The 24,801-nt window shown below is 31.4% G+C and overlaps 1 protein-coding gene across 1 annotated transcript; it reads right to left on the bottom strand.

The window, feature by feature from the left end:
• Positions 1 to 2,173: 2,173 nt before the first annotated feature.
• On the bottom strand, positions 2,174 to 9,924 carry LOC109192867 (MLO-like protein 3). Its single transcript, XM_019343578.1, has 15 exons — positions 9,757 to 9,924; positions 9,591 to 9,648; positions 9,003 to 9,262; positions 8,719 to 8,835; positions 8,398 to 8,458; positions 8,188 to 8,276; positions 7,962 to 8,036; positions 7,782 to 7,870; positions 5,721 to 5,770; positions 4,859 to 4,899; positions 4,085 to 4,258; positions 3,940 to 3,975; positions 3,526 to 3,593; positions 3,351 to 3,411; positions 2,174 to 2,546 (listed from the first exon to the last, which is right to left on the bottom strand). Exons 1-15 carry the CDS (start codon positions 9,922 to 9,924, stop codon positions 2,256 to 2,258), a joined length of 1,638 nt encoding a protein of 545 aa, XP_019199123.1. The 3' UTR covers positions 2,174 to 2,255.
• Positions 9,925 to 24,801: the final 14,877 nt, after the last annotated feature.

Below are 24,801 nucleotides of genomic sequence, written 5' to 3'. Positions count from 1 at the left end.
AGTTTCACAGTTCCAACCTTATGCCCTGTTCCAACCTTATGGCTACCCCCGGCCTTATTTCAGTTCCAACTGTTACCTCCGAGTGTCACCCTGTACTTCTGAGTCCAACCTTATACCGCCAGGGACCGTCGTCCCTCCTCCAACATACCACCTACATTTCAGTACACGAGGGTACTATTCATTTCATTCACACAACCACCTACATGTGAGCAAAGCTCAAGTAACAACCACCCACATTCAATCATAGTCACACAAGTCATCATCATTACCAAGAAGACTAAGGTTCCACAATAACCTTAATCAAGTATCAATCAAAGGGTACAACGATTACGTACGTTCACGTCATAGGAATCAATCAATGGATCACAACAGAGATATGAAACCATACTCAACAACGAAGGATCACAATCCGACACCAAACGATAGTCAACACAAGTTGTCAATCTCAATAGGAAAGAACAAACTGCACACACTAGCATTTCAACATCAACACTCACAATAGGGTGCAAGCATATGTGATATATTTAAATAGGGCCAGTTCTGGCCGTCTTCTCTATTGGAGAAGGCGGCTGTCCGGTTGGAAGACGACCGGACGGTCGGATTTTGTCGCCTGTGACCGGATTTTTTCACCGGTGGCCGGAATCTGTTACCAGAATTGAAATGACCTGTAATAACAGGTCATTTATCAGTTTTTGGGTTTCATTAATCCAATTTGACATGTTTGAGGGTTTAATTGTACTTTTGTAAAGTTTAGGGGGCTAATTGATCTTTGAGGTAAAGTTTAGGTGTCTATTTGACCATTCTCTCTAAAAAAATGATATTTTTAGTCGTCACTCAGTCAAGGTAGAAATGTGGATTTAGTCCTTCAAATATTTGAAGTGTAAATAGTCTTTCAAATCACTTAATAAAATGACTGATTTAATCTTTGAAGATCAAAATTATCACTTTGATAATAATTTTTTTTTTAAAAAAAATTGTATTGCGAATAAGTAATTGGGGGACTAAGTGTGCAATGCTCACATTTAAAAGGATAAAAGTGTCATTTTATTTTAATCATAACCTTTTGAGTTATCTCAATAAGACTAAAGAAAAACATTTAATTAGATATAATAAATTAAATTTATATTTTTTTGAAAATAGCAATACAACATTCCTTTCGTTCCTTCCTAATTTCACCACCTTACGTGGCAGTTTTTTATTGGTTTTTTTATATGTGATTTTTGTTTTTGAGTTTTATATGTGATTAATAAATAGATTTTTTTTTTATAAAAAATATTGATGGAGTGAGACAAATCACGACACAACTCACCGATAAAAAAATTGTTGCGCCCATTACACTCGCTTTTTCTAATGCAATCATAATTGTATAGACCATGGTCCATACAATTGTGTGAACTATATTATTAAATAATGTATCTTCAGTACATAAATAATATATTTTTAATATATTAAAAATATACATTATATTTTTAAAAAGTACATTATTTGAATACTGAAAGTATATTATTTTGTATAATGTATATTTAATACAAGAATAATGTAATTTTAGTATATTAAAATGTATTTTTTGTTATAATCCACACAACACTGTAGGCCATGGCCTATACAATAATTTGACTTTCTGATACCGTTTATTTTTTTATTTTTTTTTTGTGTGTAATTTACATGTTATTACGCTAAAACAATATTTACCTAGTGCACACTTTCAAGTAATAACATTATCCTTTTTTTAAACAACATTATTCTTTTCGAAATTAAGAAATGGTTCAACTGACTCCGAAGCTATGTTTCAAGCATTGAAGAATGAGACGGGGGCCAACCCAGAAGCGGATACGTTAATCTCTGACGGCATTTCTCTTACGGCTCTTTTTTAGGAATTTGATCTTAACCACGTGTTTCGTGAAAGAAATCAGTGTGCTGACTTCTTGATGAATATGGGGCAAGACTCTCTTTGGGATACCTCGATTCTACCTCGTCCTCCTGATGGTGTGATTAGCCTCCTTGAGCACGACTTCATAAACGTTGTCACTAGAAGGATTTATTAATTTTCGAAGGTCCCTCATGTGCACCCAAAAAAAAAAAAAAAAAAAAAAAAAAAAACTAGTAATAAATGACTATATATCTACACATCATTGTGTAACATAATGTTTTATCTGATCTCAACAGATATTAATTACATCGAACTAGCAGAACATACATCATCAAAACTACTTCCCTCTTCAAATTAAAATATACTCCGTATAATTAAACAAATATCATTGAGGGGGTCTCCACTCTTCAGTTATCTCATCATCAGCCTCCGCACCCGCACGAGCGAGAGTCAGAGAGCGGTTAAGGTGGGAGCTTTCCGGCGATTCCGCGGAGGGGCTAACGGCGGCGGGCGTGGTGGATGAATAGTACTCACGGGGAGAGTTTTCTATATCTTCATCAGCTTCCATATTCTTATTCTTTTTATTCCTATTCTTCTTCTTCACTTCGCTATGCCAATACTTTATGATTTGCATCACATTCTCCTCCAATAATGCTCTTTTGTAATGTGACCCCATCTGCATATATGCATCAATTCAATCTCTTTTTCTTTCAACCATAAACTATATGTGTGTGTATAATTAAATATATAGAAATGGTTCACATGCGGTTGGTCTTCTCATGTGCGATAGAGCGGTTGCTTAGGTGCGTGGTTTTCCTTCTGGTGTGTGATTTTCACTCTTAAAGTACGTGGTTTGTGTGCTTAAGTGTGTCAGTATTGAAACTTAACGTGCGTCAACTAAAGCTTTAGGTGCGTGGTTTTCTTTCTCAAGGTGCGTTGTTTTCCGGTACGTGATTTGTATGCTTAAGGTACGTCAGTTGTTGAAGCTTAAGGTGCGCCATTTTAAACTTTAGGTGAGTGGTTTGTGTTCTTAAGGTGCATGGTTTGTGTACTTAAGGTGCACTATTTTAAAATTTTAGGTGCCTGATTTGTATGCTTAAAGTGCGCTATTTTAATGCTGCATGCCGCTCAATCAGTTTAGGTTGTCTATAACTGACGAACTCAAATCAAGAATGTCAATGTATATATAATTTTCACTGGGGATTGAACTTGCAACATAACATTGTTATTACCAAGTCTTGTGTATGTATATCCTTGTAAGTTAATTGGAACTCTATGATACATGCATTATGTATAATGGGTATATTACTTTGGACAATATTAATACGCATATATAATTATTTACTTTTAGTTTTTAATATATATAGAGTACTATTAGACTACAATTTTTATTTTTTATTTTTTTATTTTGGGGTGAGAACTACAAATTTATTAGCAGAATAGAAACATGAAATATGCATGAGAAGTGAGAAATGCAAACCTGAGTCACGAGAGCATATAGAGGTAGAGTAATGTAACTACATAGGATTTGAACCATCACCCTGCACATACAACATAATAATATCAGACATATATAGTTTCATACTCCAATTATATAGTATAGTGTTGTAGACAAAAATTAATTAAATATTGGGGGGAGCAAATTAAATACTTACGCTAGTACAACCCTAATGACAATTTTCTCCACATTCTCATGGTAACAAGATCTTATCCCAAATTGCAACTGAAAAACAATCCAAATCAGATCAATATACGTTATTAAAGTAACTTTATGAGAATTTTCCCCTTAGCCCAACTTCCCCCTGGCAATATAACTAATTGTTATATCATGGACCAGAGTCCATCATGCACATTGTGAACCCTGATCTTGATTATATATATGTAGATAATATATTATGTACAATTTCACATATTATGAACTTAAAACAATGTTCATGTACATAATATGTTACCTGCAGGTACCATAGTTCACAATGCGCATGATAGATCTTAGTCCACGATATATAATATAATGGCCACAAACACAATACGAAAAAAGGATATTGTAAAATAAAGAGAAGACATTTTACCGTGACCCAAATGAAGAACGCTACCTCAAATGCATTCTTTAATAAGATGGTAAAAAAAAATAACAATATATAGTTAGTGTTTGAACACAATATAAAAAGCATATGAAAACACAATATGAAAGGAAGGAAGTTAATATTGAATTACCATAAAGAGAGTGAAATGGAGAAGGGTCAAGATGAATGGAGGGTGATTAAACCAGAAGAGATTGTCATTGGGTTGTACCAAGGGGGATCCTTTGATTACTGTACTTTGGTTTTTTACCCCAAGTGCCATTTTTGCAACTATCACTTCTAGCTTGGTCCCAACAACCAAAACTATCTAACCAAGTAAAAAAACAAAACACATCAACTCATCATCACAACATTAATACTAGTAAATTAAGTAAAATGCTCCCGAATCACACAGCTCAACTGATAAGCTAATCAAAATAAGTTCATCATAAGTTTTACTTTTCTAATAGTCACAAGACACTAGTGTATAAGCATTTGGTGGCCTATAGGCTAGTTAAGGCATATCTTACGATTTACTTCCTCCACCTGTCTCTGAGCAGGAGCAGTTAGTGGCCCTTAAATTCGGGGTTGAAATTTATTAATACGGAGTACTTAATAAATCATTAACTGATCAACTAATCCAAAATAAGTTCATAACCTTTGCTTTATTACCCTCGGCCCAAAGCACTACTGTATAAACATTAGGTGGTTTGTAGGCCAGTTTATTAGGCACATCTTAAGATTTACCTCATCGTCCACCCGTCTCCCAGATAAGAGCAGTGAATTGAAGGACTCTTAAATTTAAGGTTCAAACTCATTAATACTAATAAATTAAACTAAGTAAAATAAACAACAAATCCAATTATACAGTCATTTATATTCATTTAAGTACTTACTATCTTGCATTAAAAAAAAAAAAAGTACTTACTATCAATGGTAGAAATGACACCCAAAGATAGACGTTCCAACCTGTTTCATTGCAAAAGGGAAAAAAAAATGAAAAATAAGTTTGAATCCGTAACCCTAATATATAATTATAACAATCTCAACAAGTTGATAAGTTTATTTAACATTTTTTTAACTATTAGGATACTCTTCTCCCAACTATTAGGATACTCTAAGGGGGCGTTTGGTTCAGGTCATCTTAGATTACCTAGGTAATCTGAGTCTGGTAATGTTATATTACCTTGTTTGGTTCAAGTTATAAGATTACCTGGTAATGTTATATTACCTGAAAGCTGATGTGGCGGTAATGTTTCAAGGTAATGTGATTACCCCCAATTTTTTAGGTAATCTTAGATTATCTTGAATTATTCCAACTTTGCCCTTGTTAACTAATCCTTATATAATAATAATAATAATAATAATAATAATAATAATAATAATAATAATAATAATAATAATAATAATAATAATAATAATAATAATAATAATAATAATAATGAAATTAATATATATATATATATATATATATATATATATATATATATATATATACAATATATATATATATATATATATATATATTATTGAGGACATTATTGTAAATTGATCCATATAACTTTGAACCAAACAAGGTAATATTATATTACACTATCCAAACCAAACACACAAGGTAATCTTACATTCCCAACATCTCACATTACCTTCCGGGAGGTAATCCTATTACCTGGGGTAATCCAAGATTCCGTGAACCAAACGCCCCCTAACTATAATTTATATTTTCAAAAATGAATCTAAATATATAACGAATTGAAGGTTTTTTCGAGTAAATAATTTAATGTACGTACCATGGACATCGACCAACAAAAAGATTACAACCACTAACCACATTAACGGGCTGTCCAAATAAAAAAAAAAAAAATTATTAGGCTGAGAAAGTATGTATAAATAGATATTACAATGTAGCAGAGTCAGTAGTACTAAAAACAAAACAAAAAATAAAAAATTAACAAGCTAGTTGTTAGTGTGATAATAAATTATGGTGACGAAAATTAAAATCAACAAATTAAAAATTAAGAAAATAATGCTTCCCGTAAAGTGCTACGAACAATATGACAATTGATATGTATGATTGAGTAAAAGTACAATTCACGTGCATACAGAATATAGAGTAAATTGGGGCCTTCGGCCCTTCCTTCTACCAAAAAAAAAAGAATATAGAGTAAAATATAATACTTTTATTATCGAAATTATAGAATTTTACTTCAAATTTAAAAGAAAAAAAAAAGTCACATTTCCATTTCCACACTTGGTGACTTTATTTGTGTTGACAAGTTCATACCATAGAGACGTCAGTCGAGGGCATCAAGGCTGGCAGTGAGTCAACTGTAGGTGGAGGACATATATATATTGGGAGAAATTTTCAAATAATTTGAAATATGTTTTTTTTTTTAAAGCATGAAGTTACGAGTTGTCACATCCATTATCTTTTAAAATTAGGAAAAATGACACTTTTTCCCCCTGAGTTATATACTTATAGCACTTTTTCCTCCTCAATTATTTAGGTAAGCACATTAGCCCCTTCAATTATTCTAAAAGTGGTGGTTTTTCTCCCTAATATATTAAATTGACATTTATACCCTTGAAATAAACATTTTATTTATTTTACTTCTCCAACAAATTATTGTGTATATGTAGGGATGATCATGATTCGGTTCGAACTGAATTGGACACTATAGCAATCGAATTAAAATTTTCCGGTTATGATTCAGATCTGGAACCCAATATTTGGATTTCAATTTATTAAAATTATGAATCAAAAAAAAATTGGATCCTGAACCGTGAACCGACGGTTCCGGACCCGATTCGCGATTTTGAACGGCTTTTATTTTAAAATTTTATTTTTATTTTAAAAATAGTCTAAATTCAACAATAAATGTATTTTATTTTTTCAGTTCGGAACATGAACCGTCCGTTCCGAGATTTTAATAAACTCTAAATATCGAGTTTCGATTTTAAATTGTAATTGGTATATTTCGATTTGAACCAAATTATGGTCATAATTTGTTGGAGAAGAAGAATAAATAAAATATTTATTTTAAGGGTAAATATGTCCATTTAACATTTTAAGGGGAAAAATAGCCACTTGAATAATTGAGGGGGAAAAAGTGCTATAAGTATATAACTCAGGGGGAAAAAGTGTCATTTTCCCTTAAAATTATAATGCAATATAACACGAGTTTTTGACTTTTGTATAAGACTATAAGATATGATGAACAATAACAACTAACAAAGAATCAATAATACAAATAAATAAATTATAAAATTATGTGTACATACATCATGAGAATGTACTGATTAATTTTATCCATTTATCTATGATCAAAGGCTGAAAATTAAGAGAGAAAAAAAAAATTTTACGGTGGCATTTTTGTAATTATGGCAATACATTTAAAAGCGTTTGATAATGCATACAAGGATAACAAATGATGCACAACATGAGTGCCCTAGTAGTACATGTCAATTTTCTATATATGCACTTCTAAATGTACTGTTGTAATTACTAAAATGTCTTCATGCTTTTTCTTAATTTTCACCCCTTGGTCATCCTATATGAAAATGTGATATTAGTACGCGCATTCCAGATGCTCTCTCTCCCCTATATATATATATATATATATATATATATATATATATATATATATATATATATATATATAGGATCAGGTTCCCGTGCGGTCACTCATCATTAGGTACACATAAATGCACTGCACGAAGTGTTCAAAAATGCACTATAATGAAATGTGTGTGTGTGTTATTCTATTCTTCATCATATGACAATTTTTTTTTTTTTTTTTTTGAGTTCTGTAATATTAATATTAAAAAAAAACACAAAAACGCGCACATACCTGATGCCAACTACAACTTTGAAATCATCTTCAAGAGATCGTTCTATATACTTTTGGAAATTGAAAGTGTTATTCGATGACAAATGAGCCTGCCCATTTTATTACAGAATTAAATCAATTACAGACTAAAATATAAAAATAAAAACGAAAAAAATAAAAGAGCAGAAATTTAACGCTCACCATAATAAATCCATGGCGTAAGGTGAGGTAGTCAACTTTAGCTACTGAATAAAAGAATTGTCGAAAGAAACATTTCTGCATTAATTATAACAAACAACATTATACAATGTCTCCTAAGAACAAGTTTATATATATGGTCACAATATGAAACATAATACTACTACATACAATTCGTATGATAATAATATAAAGAATGAATTGATTAACGAACTTAGATGTTACTTACAATCCATAGCAAAAGGCTAGTTGTTGCACAATCGTCTATATGTCTACGCCCAAACGTTGTTTGTGTTGTTAATCTGAACCGGTTAGGATCTACGTAAGATGTCACATGCAAATTTTAAAAATGCAAAAAAAATAAAATTAATTAGTGTGTCATTGTCATGAACCAAACATGTCATTTTAGTACCATTATAGTACTTGAAGGCATGCATACCATTGGCAGCCAAGTATTCAACTGTCTGTGTTTCTGTTTCCCATGATTTCCAACGATTCATCTGTTAATTATGTCATTGTAACAGCAATTAAGAAATACAAAATTGTAAAAAACTGTTGGGCGGAAGCCGGTGAAAGACCAAACAGTCCAACCAGCACCCGGTGATTATAGGGATTGTTGGGCAGAGCCTGAAGGGTCAGGTCTAATACCATCCCTCTAAAAAATGTAACAGTATAAAAAAATAAAGTTGCGTATTCGCTATTAGTTATAACTTATCAATTTATCGTACAAATTAATTAAAGCAGTAGCATATATAGTTACCTTAAGTCTTCCCAAACCCATGGTGATGACACAATACACAATCTGCATTATTGCCAGAACAAACATGAAGTTGTTCAGCTGATTAATACCGCTCTGTGATATCAATGAAGTCCTCCCCTGCCCAAACATTGTAACAAACAATTTAGTTCCCAAAAACATATGTTCGGTGACTTCACTTGAAATCTATAAAATTGTAACGTCAGAAAACAAAAAATATGTTTACTTATACAAATTTTCATTTTGAAAACCCGAAAACGCTTTAGTGTTAGTTGTAGCATATATACTTTAGAGTTGCAGTGATCTGAGGAGTCCAGTCCGCCGGCGAGATGTCTGGAGTGGCTTGGTACGAGGAAAACCGGAGTCGAAGAATTCCCAGGATTGGTCCATAAATAATGTTCCAAGGTTTTGGTGGTTTTAGTTGCCGACCCTGCAGCCCTATTGCAGGGTAACATGGATTTGGCAACGCTGTTTGGTATGCAAATCTTGGAAATTGGCCTCTGTAAGATGGCTAACAGAAGTGACAAGAATCCCAGCAACATCAAAACTGCACCAACATTGTAATAGTGAAAAATAACTAAGAATTATAAGTGGAAATTGATCAATAAGAAGTCAAGATCAGGCCAAAAGTATTATAAAAAAAAATAAAAATAAAAAAATGAGTGGACAACCCAACCAAGTTGGTCAGATTGCTAATTAGTAAATTACAAGATTACAAATTCACTCTCAGCAAGAATTACCTATTGGCTATCTTAGTTTGAGTCAATCCGCAATTTAGATGGTCCCGACTTTTTGTACAAACTCTCTAGTAATGATTGCCCGTCTCTCAAAAGTAAGAACCGAAAAATGAATAAAAATGGGAATCAAGATCGTACCTGACTTAAGCTTCTCCACTGCTTCAAACAAAGCAGTTTTCCTATGTTTTTTAAGCCACTGCATTAAGAAACACACAGAAAAACAAAAGTAGGATTCTTAAAAACACCTACAAAAAAAAAGTTATAAAATATACATATATGTATAGTTTTTGTCTTTGTTGCTTACATGAGAAAGGAGATGTATCAAGTGTTCGATCAAAAGTCCGAGTAATATAAATACGAAACAAACCGTCGCTACAGCCCAAGTCGGCGTCTCAAGCAGAGAGTGCGACGGACTGGCCGCTCCGCCTCCGCCACCGCCACCGCCACCGCCACCTCCTCCGTCGACCGCCATATTTCGCTACACAAGTACGATAATAGTACGATACTTGCTCTCTCTCTCTATTTGGCGGCAAATTAAAACCAGGCCGCCGCAGGAGCTATATATGGATATATAGCAAGATAGAGAGACTTGATCATCATGCAAGCTGCAAAGAGCTATACATCATGATGACGAAACTAAAACGTAGAGGAAGAGAATTCAGAGAGCTGCAAGATTCGCCGGAGTCTTTGGAGGTGTACTCATTTTTATTTTTATTTAAAAAAAAAATGACGGTCCGCCCATAGATGCCGTGAACTAATCAGTGAATGCATTAATTGTGCTTAATTTGACTTGGTTTACTATCTCTTGATTCAAGGATCCAATTTAATTACCTGCACGGGCTTAGCTCAATGGTTTAGTAAACAATATTTGAGAGAAAGATCAAGGTTCAAACTTTAGCGATGACAGTGTGAGAATTATGTCTACTTCTTTTATGACTTGTAAGTATTATTATTTTTAAAAGTTAATTCGTCTTTGACTATGTCTACTCTTTTTATGACTTGTAAGTATTATTATTTTTAAAAGTTAATTCCTCTTTGACTTTCAATTTAATCATAAGTGGTTTATTGACTATTGATTATTTTTTTTAAAATTTGGTCATTTAGTTAAATATCATTTTAATAAACGTTAAATTTAAGTGCAATAATGTAAAAATCATATTGAAATTAAAGTCGAGAATGAAAATTGGTAAAGATCAATAGTCAAAAGATCATTTATGGTCCAATTGATAAAATTTGGTGAATGTTAATAGTCAAAGTACCATTTCTGGAATTAACTCTTGTTTTAAATTTTGAGTTGTCAATGAAATGTCTTTTTAATTTTTTTCATTAATCATTAATGGATTTGTCAAAATTTTCTATTAATCTTTAAAAATCTTAATAGATCAGAGTTCTTAATGAAATTTTATTTCAAATTTCTTTTTTATGCTAATTGCTAAATAACACTCCAACTGCGAAGTTTAGTGATAAAATGTGTATATCAGACCATTGATCTTTATTAAATTATTTTATAATTTATTTTCTTCAATATTTGTTTAAGGAAGGTCAATGATTTAAATTTTTGTGTTTTTGAATGACGAGGGAATATCTTTGTGTTTCTAGCCACAAAATCATACGGTTGAAGTGTGATTTAAGTAGAAGAAAATAAATATGATATAAAGTTCTGTTATTAGCCCTGGTCCACTAAGATTTCTGCCAATCATATTAACAATAAATTTTAACAAAATTGTCAACAAAATGATTTCAAAAAAATACTACTTTACTGACAAATATAATACTCCTTATAACTTAAAAACCAACAGTCCGAATTCTCCCTTGTATATTTAAGAGGCAAAATTTACTCACAAAATATTTATTGCATATCGTAGCTCCTCAATATTTGGTAGTTATATTATTAAATTAACACTTATGACCCGGTTATTTGAAAGTTGAAAAAAAAAATTGATAGATTTTATGTTTTTGTTATAAAAGTCAAAAGGAATATATATAAAAATTCGATAGATTTAATTGAACGGCATAAAGAATAGAAATATATATGTTTAAGAATTCCAATAAGACCTTAAGTAATACTACAAGTATTATGGCTCTGTTTGGCAACGCTAAGCTAGGAGCTTATAGCTTATTTTAAGCTACTAATAAGCTATAAGCTCTGTTTGGTAATGTTCCCAAAATAAGCTCCTAGCTTAAAATAAGAGCTTATTTTGGAACGCTACTTTAGGTAGCGTTTCAAAATAAGCTACTAGCTTCCTAACTTTTTTTTCATCTTTACCCTTATTATTTTAAAGTAATGACATATTTTAACCTTATAAATTAAAACCCTTTCTCTTCCCCTATCCCAACTTTCACGTCAATCCCTTCCTTAGTTTTGTTTCCTGCTAAACAATTATGTTGAAACTTTAGCTTATTATTATTATTATTATTATTATTATTATTATTATTATTATTAATGTTATTTTAAAATTAGCAATATGGCTTCAATCTCAAGTTGAACAAGAGCCGCCAACTAATGCTCAAGAAGCATTCAATCGTGGACATTCTTCTCTTCGAAGTTGTATTGAGAGGTCGTTTGGAGTATTGAATAAGAGATGGAAATACTTGCTAAAACGCCGCAGTTAATTTAGTGAGGAGACCCAAATTGATGTTATTATGGCCACATTTGCACTACATAATTATATTCGGAAGAATTCACAAGATGACATGATGTTTAATGTGCCTGAGCAGCATCCAGATTACATACCGCCCGATGAACTTCAAGATTCAAGTAGTAATATTTCCATCAACGAAAATTTAAGTCACACCTCTATGGAGGTGAAGGATATTCGTAATAATATTGCTACTTCATTATGGGATGCTAGATCATGATCATGCTAATAGTTTTATTTTAAAAAGTGTTTACTTTTTTTGGAAGACGAAATGTTAAATTTTAATATGTAAACAAACTAATTTAAATTTTATGAAGATGTCCTTTTTAGTCTTTTTACATTAATCAGCTTACCAAAAAGCTAATTTTACCAAACACTTTCAATCATAACAGCTAGCTTAACAGCTCTTCAATTTTCAGCTCCGAGCTTATAGCTTTTCAGCTTTCAGCTCCTTTTCAGCTATCAGCTCCTAGCTTATAGCTTTTCAGCTAGGTTTGCCAAACAGAGCCTATATACTCCCAGATAAGTGCATCACCAGTTAATATCCAGACTTGGAGAGTAATGAAAGTCCTTATTACTAGGTCAAATCATGAATTATAAGTAATAAATTACTGGGACAACTGGGATCGAAGTTTCCTAGACTTCAACTAATAATAATCAATAAAATACAAAACGAAAACATATAACGACTCAGTTGTCACGAACGAATATATAGTTTTATAATTATGAACATATGAAGTTCTTAAATTATGAATATATAGTTTTATAATTATAAATATATAATTCAGTAATTATGAACATAGAGTTCTGTAATTGTGAATATAGAATTAAATAATTATGAATATGAAATTTAGAAATTATGAATATATACCTTTATAATTACGAACATATAGTTCATTAATTATGAACACAGAACAAGGTGGACACAGTTCCACAGTATACGATTGATTAAGAGATGATAGTGACGATTATGTTATAATTAAGGAAAACAATTATATTTCTTTTATAACTTAAAAACCCTAAAATGTCACTTTCCCTTAAATAAATCCTATGGTCGCGGATAATTTTGCATTTGAATTAATTTGTTTACTTGCATGATACTTCTAAAGAGAAAGTTGTGGCAGTTGAATAGCCATATATTACGTACCAGGACAAAATCAAATTTTGAATATTAACAATTGATATCCCAATTTATTGTGTCCATGCGTTCATTCGTTGGGATTTATATATAGGCTGGTAAATGGTTGTTAGTTGATAGATGTTAGCTATCAGTTGATTACGTTAATTAGAGAGTATAACTAGTTGATAACATTAGTTGATTATAAAAAAGTGTTTGGTAAATTAGCTGTTAGCTGTTTGGTATAATTTATTTTCTCAAAAAGCTAATTGAAAAATATGTTTTAAACATTTTTTTGAATTTTAATATTTTGGAGTTGATTTTTTAACCAAGTCAAACAATTAATATTGGTCAAATAAGATAAATTTGGCTGATAGGCTAATATGTTACCAAACAGGGCCATAGGCCTGTATGGTAAATGACTATTAGCTGACAGCTGTTAATTGATTGGGTTAATTAGAGGGTACAACTAGTTGATAACATTAGCTGATTGTAGAAATGTGTTTGATAAATTGGATGTTAGTTGATAACTGTTTGCTATAATTTTTTTTAAAAAAAAAAAAAAAAACTAATTAAAAAAGTTGCTTGGAATAGCTTTTCAATTTTACCATTTTGGAGTTACAAAAAGCTAATGAATCAAACACTTACAGGGCGTTTGGTTGGAGGGATTTTAAATTCCCTTCCCACTTAATTCCCACCTAATTCCAAAGGCCATTAAATTCCGTAGTTTGGTTGGAGGGAATTGCAATTCCATGGAATTGTAATTCCCCCATTTTCATGGAATTAAAATCCCATGTCCCCCCTGGTATTTTAATTCCTGGGAAAAAAAGATAGTGATGAGTCAAAATTACCCCTTCCTTTTTTAACCAAAAATTAATGTTTAACAACAATAATGGACATTTTTGACTTTATACTACTTATTCCCTTTCAATTCCCATGTATACCAACATTGGAATTGAAATTCCCAGTAATTCTATTCCTGTCAACCAAACACTGGAATTTAAATTCCACCTTATTCCCAGTAATTCAACTCCCATGGAATTACAATTCTTTTCCCACATAATTCCCCCCGTCCAACCAAACGCCCTGTTATATTGATTTTTTTAATCAAATCAAACAATTAATAGTGATCAAATAAACCAAAATTAGTTGATAAGCTAACTATTTACAAACAGGGCCATGAGCAATTCAAGTTAACTAAAGTTTTAAATTCGACTTCTCATAACATTTTTTTTTTTTTTTAGTTTGAATCGATTAACTATATACAACTTAAATTACTTTATTTTTTTTATGACGTGTCTATTCGAATAATGGTTGTGAATATTTCTACATCTCAAAGGATATGAATACATTATAATGCTTGAAAATTACTCCGAGATTCATAAATCCATTCCGCAATCTAGTACGGGCGACTCAAGACTCACTAGGGAATTTCGTTTTCTTTGGAATCGACCGTCATGACATTAAATATTGGGCGTCGTTTCTCCGCTGGCACCACAAATGACAAAATCAATGTCAAAAACTCGATCTTTCTGTCTTTTTGTTTGAAAAATATTTTTTCCCTCTAATTGAACATACATATTTAGAAGGTATTATTAGTCATAAATTGGGTTCAATTTTCTCTTATAAGATTATAATTTTCTTCATAAATAACTCTTCTATATTTAAATACTACATTTTGATTTAAAAATATTATGTTTTTCTTAATAAGTATATTACATTTTTTTCTTATAAGTAATATATAATCAATCTATCCATAATTAGTGTTACATTTTTCATTATAAATAATACATTTTTTTTTTATCTAAACCCGAACTGTTTCATGAAAAAAATAAATAAATTCGTAAGACGGATCGGGTCATAATAATTTGGATCTCATGGTATATGACTTAGTAAAATTATTTTCTGCAAACTTCTATTACAATTTTGCTAAAGTATATTATATAAGGTGTAAAGTATTGATTATATCTGTAATTCTTTTATGTAATGACACTTATTTCATGCATATTGTCTATTATAGTTTTCTTATTAAGTACTACATTTATGTTGTAAAGTATTATATATAATGTTTGAGTTAATACCCAAAATCGTCCTCGACTATAGTGGTTTTTCTCAATTTCGTCCTAAACGACTTTGGTGACCTAATATCGTCCCAGACTTTTGTGTTTCGCTCAATTTAGTCCCAGACTTTTGTGTTTTTGCTCAATTTAGTCCCTCATTTGTTATTCTGTCCATTTGGTGTTAAATAAATAGACAATTCAATAATTTTAATATTGACATTTCTTTACTCATAGACATGTGAACTGCGAAATCCCTTTTTTTTACGAATTACTCCCAGAATTACTACTAAAACTGCGAATATAAAATTTGATTTGCAGGTCCGGGAGTAATTCTGGGTGTAATTCGTACAAGAGAGAGGAATCTCGCACTTCACAAGTTGAAAATAAAGAGAGATCAATATTGACATTACTGAATTGTCCCTTAATTTAACACCAATTTGACGGAATAACAAATGGAGGACTAAATTGAACGAAACACAAAAGTCTGGGACGATATTAGGTCACCAAAGTCGTTTAGGACGAAATTGAGAAAAACCACTATAGTCGAGGACGATTTTGGGTATTAACTCTATAATGTTTAAAGTATTGAAGATATCTACAATTATGATATAATATGTTATTACTTTATTTCCTGCAATTTGTCTATTACATTTTTGTTATAAATTATTATATATTATAAAATATTATATATAAGGTTTAAAGTATTGATAATTATGGATTGGATCGACTTAGAAAATGAAAATATTTGCCCAAGTTATACATTTTCCTCACCACTTTGTAAAATTCGTTAGGTATGAATATGTTGGATACTTGTGACTCGATTTTTGAAATAATAGTTCTCCCCCCATCCCAAAAACATGTTTTTTTTTTACCAATGCACAAAGAAAATATTTTATTGCGAAGGAACAAGATATTGAGAAATTGCCCATATAGAAAATATGAATTATTATTATGAGTCTTTTCACATAAAAATGAAATCGATAGAAGCATATATAGTGATGCATGTGGATTATTCAAGAATCAAAATTGATTTGTTTTATGAAAAGAGGATATTAATGAACTTATGTGAAATGGTTTCCTGGGATTCAGCCAATTGTCTTGATCGTAGAATATCATTGAGAAACTACATTTATATTATGACCTATTTTAATTAGATCTGACTCGATCTTACAAATTGTTACTATACTCATGAAACGGTCTCACAGTAAATCATCCCTATTTAGAAAAATATATTTTATGCACCGCTAAATAATTTATTTATTTCTTTTATATATATATATATATATATATATATATATATATATATATATATATATGGATGGGGTAGCGTATCCCTGTTACAAGGAATACATACAACTCCCTATTTCCATTTTGTAAATTTGTATATCTACGTCGATCTTATTGAGGAATGGATTGAAAATTCTTATTAAGTTCGGAAGAAATTGTCATCAATACTTGAAACGTAATCTTCTAATACGTCTAAACAAAAATTGACAGACATTTTAAAAATTTCCTTGCAAACAATTATACGTAGATGTTGTTAGACATGCATAAAGAACGAATAATGGAGTCTGTTACACTTGACAACTTTCCATCCACTCTATATAAGAGCAATAACAATAATGATTTTTCTTGAGTTTTTGAGTTTATTTTTTTAGATAGAAGAAAGAGACTAGAGGGAAGAGACTTCTGCAAATTGTGGTTTTTTGTTGATCTCATTAATAAAATATAGAAAAATATACAGAGTTGGTGTATTAAAAAAATATAGAAAAATATACAGAGTTGGTGTACATATTGCACGCACCAGCAGAGTCTGCTAGACATGTAAATCAACAATGACACCGTTTTTTTTTTTTTTTCATTTTCAATTCTTCCTCTCTCTCCCCCTCCCTCATGTGGCAAACAAATTTTGACAAAAGGAATTAGACCGTTATAAAAGAAATGAATGATTTTGATCATCTCTGTCCCATCATAAATTTGGTTTGAAGCTTATCTTTTCAAATACTTCATATCACTGAACCTCATCAACATGGTTCATTGATGACCTGTGTGTTACAGTTGAAGACAATTGCTCCTATGTCTTGGGGCTTGGGCCATCATCTTTAGTTCTGTTTCAAAATATTTTCATAATTTATGAATAGTATTAGAGCATCCACATCTGTGAATTATTCACAGTTTTTAGAGTATGTCATCATGGAAGAGAAAGGGGTAAGAGAGAGAAAGTTGAAGATCATCTTGTAAGGTTGTGATCATACGCATGATATGTATGTATACATACAGAGTTTTTCAATCCTTTAGTCTTGTTTTTGCTTTAATTTTCTCTGTGTGATATGTATGTATTTTTGAAAAAAAAAATTAGTGCATAAATTTCGATCAAGGGAAACTTCAGTTTAAGAAATCACAGGCAGATTGTATTTTTCATAATTCAAAAATACAGCAAACAATTGTGAAAGAGAAAAAAAAAATCACAAAATAGAGAGAAAATTACCAATTTAGCGTAGGTTTTCAGAGAAAATCGAATATAAGCCGGAGAAATTGTTAGAATGAAGGAGAGAAAGCTGCAAACCAAATAAGAAATATAGGAGAGAAGAAATTATGGCTTTAAATTTTGACTTCAAAGGGCTAAATAGTTACATGTAGTCCAAGTATGAAAATAAGAAAAAAAAATAGGAATAAGGGCCAAATTGGCCACTGAACGTAACGCGAAAGTGCAATCAGGCCACTGGACTAAAAAAACGTGCAATTACTCCCTTCAACGTCTCAAATGCATTCAATTTCACCTATTAGCCGGTTGCAAGCCCTTCTTTCCGGTGGATTGCTGACCAAGATGATTACATGGCAATATTTATTATTTTCCTTTATTTTATTCTATTCTCCTTTCTTCATGCGCGTAAGAAACAAATCGGAATCCCCAAAGCCTTCAATCAGACATCAGAAATCATCAAACCTCCCTAAACATCTCACCCTCGCCTCCCCCTTTTCTCTCACCCCATGAAAAGTGATACTAATTACTAAATCCCTACCTTAAAACATACAATGTGTTCTTCCACCCTTCACTTGATATCAACCTTAGTTTCTAATGTTTGCCACATCTTTTTAAAAATCTAAGCTTTTTGTTGGAAATACCCACAATTTCCCACGTGTTTCTTGGAAAGAGATGCATAATGCTCTGTTCTTTTGGAACTTTTGGTTATATTTTAGCTGTTATAGTTGTACTTCCTCTGCATTTTTGGGTTTTAAAATCTCTGGGTTTGATAGAACCAAGATTTGGGATTTTTGCATTTGGGTTCTTGGAGAAGTATGGCGGTGATGATGTTGATGGGTTTGTTGTTCGGGTAATTTAGGAGATCACGGAGATGTTAATGTACCTGCCTGGACTGTTGGTGGGAAGACCAGAGGTCGCCGGATCTCCTTGTTGTTGTCGTCGTTCGGCGCTGTTGTTGCTGGTTCGTCGGAGCATCACCGGAGGTCGCCGCCATCCGCACAATGCATGATGACGCCCAGAGAAGTCTGCTTCACTGTGTACTTGATAGAGGGCGCCGAGAAATCCCCATGCATCAACGATTGGTCTCCAAAGCCGAAGTCGAAAACCACCTTGTGGGCCGTCGAGAAGAAACCACTCCGCCCCACGCCCAAACTCTGTACGAACTCTAAAGCGGAGGGGAAACCCACCTAGAACTCTAGAAGAATCACTTGCTGTTTGAGAAACGTACTGCCCTGAACGTAGATGAGCTTGGACTGCCAAAATGAATGAATTTATATTCGATTCTTATGGTTTTTATCCTCTGTTTGATGTTAATATGATTTTGAGTGAGGAGGCTTGCAAAGAATACTGCACAAATGGAAGAAACGGAGCTTTGGATCTAAAAGATGCATGTTGTTGGAAAAGAAAGCAGCAAATTAACAACAGAGATTAAGAGCTTGAAATCTATGGGCCGGGATGAAGAGAAGAAAAGAGGAATGGACACGCTGGAAGAAAGGAAAACAAAAGGAAAAGAAAAAAAAATTCTCATGTCATCATCTAGGTCAACAAGTAACCGGAAGGAAAGGGTGGGAACCGGCTACTTGGTGAAATTGAATCCATTTGGAGGGTTGAGGGGAGTAATTGCACTTTTTTTTTTTTTAGTTCAGTGGTCCAATTGCATTTTCGCGTTACGTTCAGTGGCTAATTTGACCCTTATTCCAAAAAAATATAAATACACATGACATCTCAATCAGCGTAAACTTGTTATTAACTTGCTAAATGCTAATTACTCTTTTTTATGGTTCATGGATGAATTTGGAGTTTATTTGAGTTGTGTGGTTTAATTGTTATCACCCAAATAATTCAATGACCTAGTACATTTTCCTTTTTATTTTATTTTATTTTATTTTATATCATTATAAGTAATTATGGAGAAAGTGCACAATTCCCTATCAATAATGGTAATGATGAATCAATAATGAAGGCAAGCAAAAACTTATTACACTTCCCTCATTCTAATTAATTATGGAGAGTGCCAATTCACCAACAAGAAGAGTATTAATAAGTATTTCTTCTTTCTTCTAGAGTTCAAGTACATATACTAAAAAATGTGTAAGACCATTTCATGTATCATTGTTAGTGAGACGGATCGAGTCAATATAAAAATGTAATATTTATACTAAAAAATGTAATGTTAATTAAGAATAAAATGTTTATTATCTATATGAGAAAGCTAAGTGAGATATATATTTTTGAAGAAAAATTCAATACTTTTACATTTTGATTTAAAATTATTATATTTTTCTTCATAAGTATTACATTTTCTCTAATAAATAACAAATACTTGTCAACATTACTTAATTATAAAAAATTAAAAAACTTTGATGAAAAATGTAATACTTTTCCATTAAAATGTAATAATATTATATTTTTTATCCAAAAGTATCACACTTTTCTTTATAAATAACAAATACGTTATTTCTAACTAATGTTATATTTTTTTTATATAAGTATTACATTTTTATATTGACATAATCTAACCTGTTTAACAATAAAAATCAATAAGAATAAGATTTTTTTTTGAATGCTACTAGCTCTATTACAATGTAGTATCTGTTCATATACTTTCTCAACCTACTGAAACACAAAGAGCCAATAACGCCTCCACTGAGGCTCGAAATCACAATCTTCCAAATGGAAGTCCAACCCGGATACCATTAGACCACATAGTCCTGGTCAATAAGAATAAGATAATTTCTCATAAGTGTCACCCTTTTGTCTTAATTGATACTTCGTAGCATTTAAAAGGCCGCAATCTTGGAAAAGCTCTCCTATTATTTAGGAAATTAAAAAGGCAAGTCAAAGTTTATGAATTTTTTGCCCACAAGTAAACAACGTTGTATTTCCCAAGAAACATGTGGGAAAATTGAAATAGTCATCAACTTCTAGCGCTTGCGCTCCCATGAACGAGGTTAGTTCTATTATATGTATTCACAAATCTTATTCTATCAAATTTATTTTATATTGTGACAGGTCCAATAGTAGAAGACTAATCCCTATCTTACTCTCAACCTGGCCAAATAATTTGTTCCATTCACATAATGGGGATCAAATTCTCAACTTCATGCTTAAAGGACAAGGTGCTGAACCAACAATCGTTATGTTATGGACTCGTGTCCAGTATGTATTGTGAACACGATAACGGTGTCGTTAGTGGCACCGTTATCTTCCACTTAAAAAAAAAAAAATTCAGACCTCTTCGTTATAGGAGTATATGTTCATAATTTTATCACTATATGTTCATAATTGTAAGTTCATAATGTCAGAGCTCTGTGTTCATAATTCCATAACTGTACATTCATACTTCCATAACTGTACATTTATAATTCTGTAACTATACATTCATAATTCAATAACTGTAAATTCATAATTTTCGAAGCTCTATGCTCACAATTTTAAAGCTCTATGTTCACAATTTTAGAGTTCTATGTTCATAATTTTATCACTATATGTTCATATTGTAAGTTCATAATGTCAGAGCTCTGTGTTCATAATTCCATAACTGTACATTTATAATTCCATAACTGTACATTCATAATTCCATAACTGTACATTTATAATTCTATAAATGTACATTCATAATTCCCTAACTATACATTCATAATTCCATAACTGTACATTCATAATTCTATAAATGTACATTCATAATTCCCTAACTGTACATTCATAATTTTCGAAGCTCTATGTTCATAATTGTAAGTTCATAATGTCAGAGCTCTGTGTTCATAATTCCATAACTTACATTCATAATTCCATAACTGTACATTCATAATGCTACAAACAAATAACGTCGTTAACGGCGAGACCAAATCAATTTTTTTTAACTGAAATGCCGCATTTTCCCTGAAAACGACATCGTAGCATTGTGGACACGAGTCCACAACATAATTTGCGCTGAACCACCATGCCAACCATGTTGGTTTTGGTTAATGTTTGTAGTACTAATATTAATCAATTATATAAGAGAATGTACTTTCAATACTCAAATAATGTACTTTATGTACACAAATAATGTACTTTTTATTTATGATCTACACAATAATGATTGAAAAGAAAATAAAATATTAACACAAGTCAAACCCATAACCTCCAGTGTAACAACACTATAAGTACCAATCATCCAAGCAACTCAAGATATCATGTGCAAGAATGTGAATGTTCTATTTATCCGTGTGAAGATCGTTGACATCTAAGCAGTGAGAGGATATGCACGTGTGTGACCAATAATAAAGACTAATTGATGTCGTACATTTGTCAATTACCCGGAAGACATCTACACTATAAATAGACAATCTTACTCCTTCCTTAAGACATTATCCCTTGACCCGGCCAGTACATCCCTCCTGATCCAGTGGCTTGTGGTCTTATCTAGCTCCCATGTTGAGCACTTAGAATGATTAACAATAGTGTCAATCAGCACTAAAAATCTTTATATATATTAGTTTTAGTCTATGATTATCAAGTTACTTTCACATTAACCAACCATAAATAATCACATTTATAGTTCAGAAGAAACCATGTTGTCATGTCGCATTGAACATCTCAATACTATTTCGGTAAAGATATATGATTTTGAATAAGAAATGTGACAATTGTGATGATTTTATACTAAAAAATTGGTGAAAGTAACAAAAATTGAAAGTCATGCACCAAAAGTAACAAAACTAATATTTTTTTTTATACTACTGACTTTGTTACAATATAAACACAATTAATACTTATGAATTAAATATAAAAATAATATAACAATTATATATGCAACCAAAAGTGAAAACAATTATTCTTAAAAATTTTTAAAAATTACTGATATCTTTAATCATGGTGAATATAAAAATTTAAATTAATAAATTATATATATAGACTTACTATCGCCTTAACCTTTTGATTAGGTAATACAATATATATATATATATATATATATATATATATATATATATATAGGAGCGCTCACATGTGGCCATGTTGTTAGGTGTGGTCATATGGTCAATTATAGACCATTAGATTAGATAGATCTAATGATTCATATTAATCAAGATTTTTTCCAGTATTTTCGCGCACATTCTCCTACCCAGAGAACTGTAAGGGTAAACTTGTCATAAAACACCGGAATAGGAAAAATCACATTGTTGTGTGTTTTATTACACTATTGGTGCATGTTGTCAACACTGTTGGTGTATTCTGGAACCCGACCGCTATAAATGGCCATTGTAATTACCATAACACGGGAATACACCATTGGTGTGTTTCACTGTGGTGTGTTTTATTACACTATTGGTGTATGTTGTCAACACTGTTGGTGTATTCTGGAACCCGCCCGCTATAAATGGTCACTGTAATTACCATAACACCCCCACTTACTAAAACGCGCGAAAATTCTCAGAATTACCACTGCCTTTAGATTAAACTGATTCAACGACCCAGATACGACCACACGACCATACCTAATGACATGACCACATATGAGCGTTTTTCTATATATATATATATATATATATATATATATATATATATATATATATATATATAGTCTTCGAACTCCCCATTTAAAATTTTCTGCAAGTAATTAAATAATTAAAATTATATCCCCAACCAATAATTCCATTATTTTTTATTTAAACAAATACAAAAACTTGAATTCCATATTCGGAGAAATTGACAGTAGAACCGATTTAAATAAGAAGTAAGAAAAAGTAGAATACCATTTAGTTTGGTCATATGTCCGTTCACATAGCACAAATCACAATGGAGTTAATAAAAATATTTCCAATTCGATCTATAACCTCGAAATCTCTATAATAAGTTATCTTTTAATTTCAATCATGACCAAACGCTCCATTATTTACAATCATTTCTAGATTGACTAATAAATTAATATTTATATTTAGATTAGGTACTAATACGAAAAGATAAATTAAAGTTTATAAGACGGCAGTGTATAATAGAAAACAAAAGTATCATAACAGATCTCCAAATAATTAATATGAGATAATAAGTTGATATCAAATTAGTTAAAATTAAACTCAAAGACTTATCAATTACTAATTAAGAAATTAATCATTAAATTTAAAAAACAAAATCTTAAATGTCTATTTGTACTTAATACAAGAAGTTTGCGCACTGACTTTGTGAAAACATGTCCTCCCATAGTGCCTAATACAAGGTGCCATTTTCCTCTCTAAACAATTATTGGATAATAATCGATTCTAAATTAGTTATAACTTGAAGTCGCAAATTATGCCATGGAATCGTGTTCACCGAGAATGGTGAACACAAGGCAAAACGACGTCGTTTTTAGGCAAAAAAAAAAAAAAAAAATCGCGGATGTGGAGTTAACGGCGCGCGTTTGATCAAATTATGAATTTTCTGTTATGAGATTATGAATTTTATGAAAATTCATAATCTCATAACAGAAAATTCATAATCGCATAACAGAAAATTCATAATCTCACAACTGAAAATTCATAATCTCATAACAGAAAATTCATAATCTTATAACAGAAAATTCATAATCTCATGGTTCCAAAGTGAATGTGTAGACATGGTTCCAAAGTGAATGTGCAGGCATGGATTCATAATTTATGAATGTCCGTGATTTCGGACGGGAATATGTAGGCATGGTTCCAAAGTGAATGTGCAAGCATGAATTCATAATTTATGAATGTCCGAAATTATGAATGTAATGAAAATTCATAATCTCATAACAGAAAATTCATAATCGCATAACAGAAAATTCATAATCTCATAACTGAAAATTCATAATCTCATAACAGAAAATTCATAATCTTATAACAGAAAATTCATAATCTCATGGTTCCAAAGTGAATGTGTAGGCATGGTTCCAAAGTGAACGTGCAGCCATGGATTCATAATTTATGAATGTCCGTGATTTCGGACGGGAATGTGTAGGCATGGTTCCAAAGTGAATGTGCAGGCATGAATTCATAATTTATGAATGTCCGAAATCTTTGTTCACCTCAAATTAAAGTGAAACCGCAAAATGTGAAAATAA

This window comes from Ipomoea nil, unplaced genomic scaffold, assembly GCF_001879475.1.
Source record: "Ipomoea nil cultivar Tokyo-kokei standard unplaced genomic scaffold, Asagao_1.1 scaffold1834, whole genome shotgun sequence".
Lineage (NCBI taxonomy): Eukaryota > Viridiplantae > Streptophyta > Magnoliopsida > Solanales > Convolvulaceae > Ipomoea > Ipomoea nil.
This window is presented reverse-complemented; position numbering and strand designations above follow the sequence as displayed.

Bases quoted from the DNA above. Each gene is read 5' to 3' on its own strand.
- LOC109192867 (XM_019343578.1), bottom strand. From the start codon at position 9,924: ATGGCGGTCGACGGAGGAGGTGGCGGTGGCGGTGGCGGTGGCGGAGGC. The intron at 4,900-5,720 runs GTACGTACATTA...GCAATGAAACAG, and splicing joins TTTGTTGGTCGATGTCCATG to GTTGGAACGTCTATCTTTGG. The intron at 2,547-3,350 runs GTTTGCATTTCT...GCATATATGCAG, and splicing joins TATATGCTCTCGTGACTCAG to ATGGGGTCACATTACAAAAG.